This window comes from Dipodomys ordii, unplaced genomic scaffold, assembly GCF_000151885.1.
Source record: "Dipodomys ordii isolate 6190 unplaced genomic scaffold, Dord_2.0 Scaffold153, whole genome shotgun sequence".
Lineage (NCBI taxonomy): Eukaryota > Metazoa > Chordata > Mammalia > Rodentia > Heteromyidae > Dipodomys > Dipodomys ordii.
In genome coordinates this window covers 1,154,134-1,156,294 of record NW_012267369.1, presented here as the reverse complement: position 1 = coordinate 1,156,294, position 2,161 = coordinate 1,154,134, and the positions used below count along the sequence as shown (strand labels likewise).

Genomic DNA, 2,161 nt, shown 5'->3' with positions numbered 1-2,161 from the left:
GAGCTGGGGGCAGTCCACGTCCGCCCACACCAGCCCACACCAGCCCACACCGGCCCACGCCAGCCCGTGCCGGTCTGTGCCGGCCGGCCGGAGCGGGGCCGCAGGCCCACAGCCCAGTTTGCTCATGTCAGCTCTGCTCGGGTGCTGTCAGAGCTGATCAAGAAGCAAACATGCACAAAGGCGCAGCACGCCGCGGCGCTGCTTTGACTTGATTGTTTTCTGATTTCACAAGGAACAGGCTGTCAGGAAACTATTCGGTAGTGAATGTTACGAAACTTGGTCTTGTGATCACGTTTTAACGTTCAAAACAGGCTTGGTCTGATTTATGTAGAGGCTTTTAAGAGGAATATACAAACATACCTTGTAGCCACATTTTTGTGGATTTTACTTAAACAAAAACAACTGTGGCAGCTTCTAGGCCTCTGGAGCTGACGCGCAAGGCCAGAAAACTCCAGCTCCAGGCGCTGCCAGCCCAGAGGGGCAGCTGGGTCCGGGTGCAGGGGATGGGCTGGGACCCCCGCTACCCCGCACACCGGCTGGCGGGCCTCTCAGCCTCCCCGTGACCTCGCGGATAAACACCTTAGTGTGGGGCCTGGGACACTGGGTCAGTGTCACAGTCATGAGCACGTGGGGCGTCATCTGTGCACGTGACACCCAGGACCCCCGCTCACCATCACCGAGCCCCCCCTCGCCATCACCAGCCCTGAGACCCCCACTCGCCATCACCAGCCCCGAGACCCCCTCACCATCACCAGCCCCGAGACCCCCTCACCATCACCAGCCCTGAGACCCCCGCTCGCCATCACCAGCCCCGAGAACCCGCTCGCCATCACCAGCCCTGAGACCCCCGCTCGCCATCACCAGCCCCGAGAACCCGCTCGCCATCACCAGCCCTGCAAGGCCAGCACTGTCCCCTCCGCCCTCCCCTGGGCAGAGCCTGAGTGGACAGTACCTCGATGAGCTCTGGGATGCCCTGTGGAGCTTCAGTGTCAGGGGCCTCTGGTCCCCCGGGCTTGGCGGCCACAGGCACAACTGGTGCCCCCTGGAACCTGAAAGAGAGGCAGCAAGAGCACCGTCACGGGGCGCAGGGCACCGTCACGAAGTGCAGGGCACGGAGCGCAGGGCACCATCACGGGGCGCAGGGCACCGTCACGGAGTGCAGGGCACGGAGCGCAGGGCACCGTCACAGGGCGCAGGGCACGGAGCGCAGGGCACCATCATGGAGCGCAGGGCATGGAGCGCAGGGCACCGTCACGGGGCGCAGGGCACGGAGCGCAGGGCACGGAGCGCAGGGCACCGTCACGGAGCGCAGGGCACGGAGCGCAGGGCACGGGGCACAGGGCACCGTCACGGAGCGCAGGGCATGGAGCGCAGGGCACGGGGCACAGGGCACGGGGCACAGGGCACCGTCACGGAGCGCAGGGCACGGAGCACAGGGCACGGGGCACAGGGCACCGTCACGGGGCACAGGGCACGGAGCGCAGGGCACGGAGCACAGGGCACGGGGCACAGGGCACCATCACGGGGCACAGGGCACGGAGCGCAGGGCACCGTCACGGGGCGCAGGGCACGGAGCGCAGGGCATCGTCACGGAGTGCAGGGCACCGTCACGGGGCGCAGGGCACCGTCACGGGGCGCAGGGCACGGAGTGCAGGGCACGGGGCACAGGGCACGGAGCGCAGGGCACCGTCACGGAGCGCAGGGCACCGTCACAGAGCGCAGGGCACCGTCACGGGGCGCAGGGCACCGTCACGGAGCGCAGGGCACGGAGCGCAGGGCACCGTCACGGAGCGCAGGGCACGGAGCACAAGGCACCGTCACGGGGCACAGGGCACGGAGCGCAGGGCACCGTCACGGAGCGCAGGGCACAGAGCCCAGGGCACGGAGCGCAGGGCACGGAGCGCAGGGCACGGAGCGCAGGGCACGGAGCCCAGGGCACGGAGCGCAGGGCACAGAGCCCAGGGCACCGTCATGGAGAGCAGGGCACAGAGCCCAGGGCACGGAGCACAGGGCACGGAGCCCAGGGCACGGAGCGCAGGGCACCGTCATGGAGCGCAGGGCACAGAGCCCAGGGCACGGAGCGCAGGGCACAGAGCACAGGGCACGGAGCACAGGGCACAGAGCGCAGGGCACGGAGCGCAGGGCACAGAGCGCAGGGCAC

The 2,161-nt window shown here is 68.5% G+C and overlaps 1 protein-coding gene across 1 annotated transcript in view; it reads right to left on the bottom strand.

The window, feature by feature from the left end:
- Positions 1–2,161, bottom strand: part of LOC105997779 (selenocysteine-specific elongation factor-like) — a 26,392-nt gene that overhangs the window by 3,181 nt on the left and 21,050 nt on the right. The window contains exon 3 of the mRNA XM_013032303.1: positions 943–1,049. Within this exon, the coding sequence (XP_012887757.1) occupies positions 943–1,049 (107 nt within the window). The remainder of the gene's footprint in view (positions 1–942; positions 1,050–2,161) is intronic.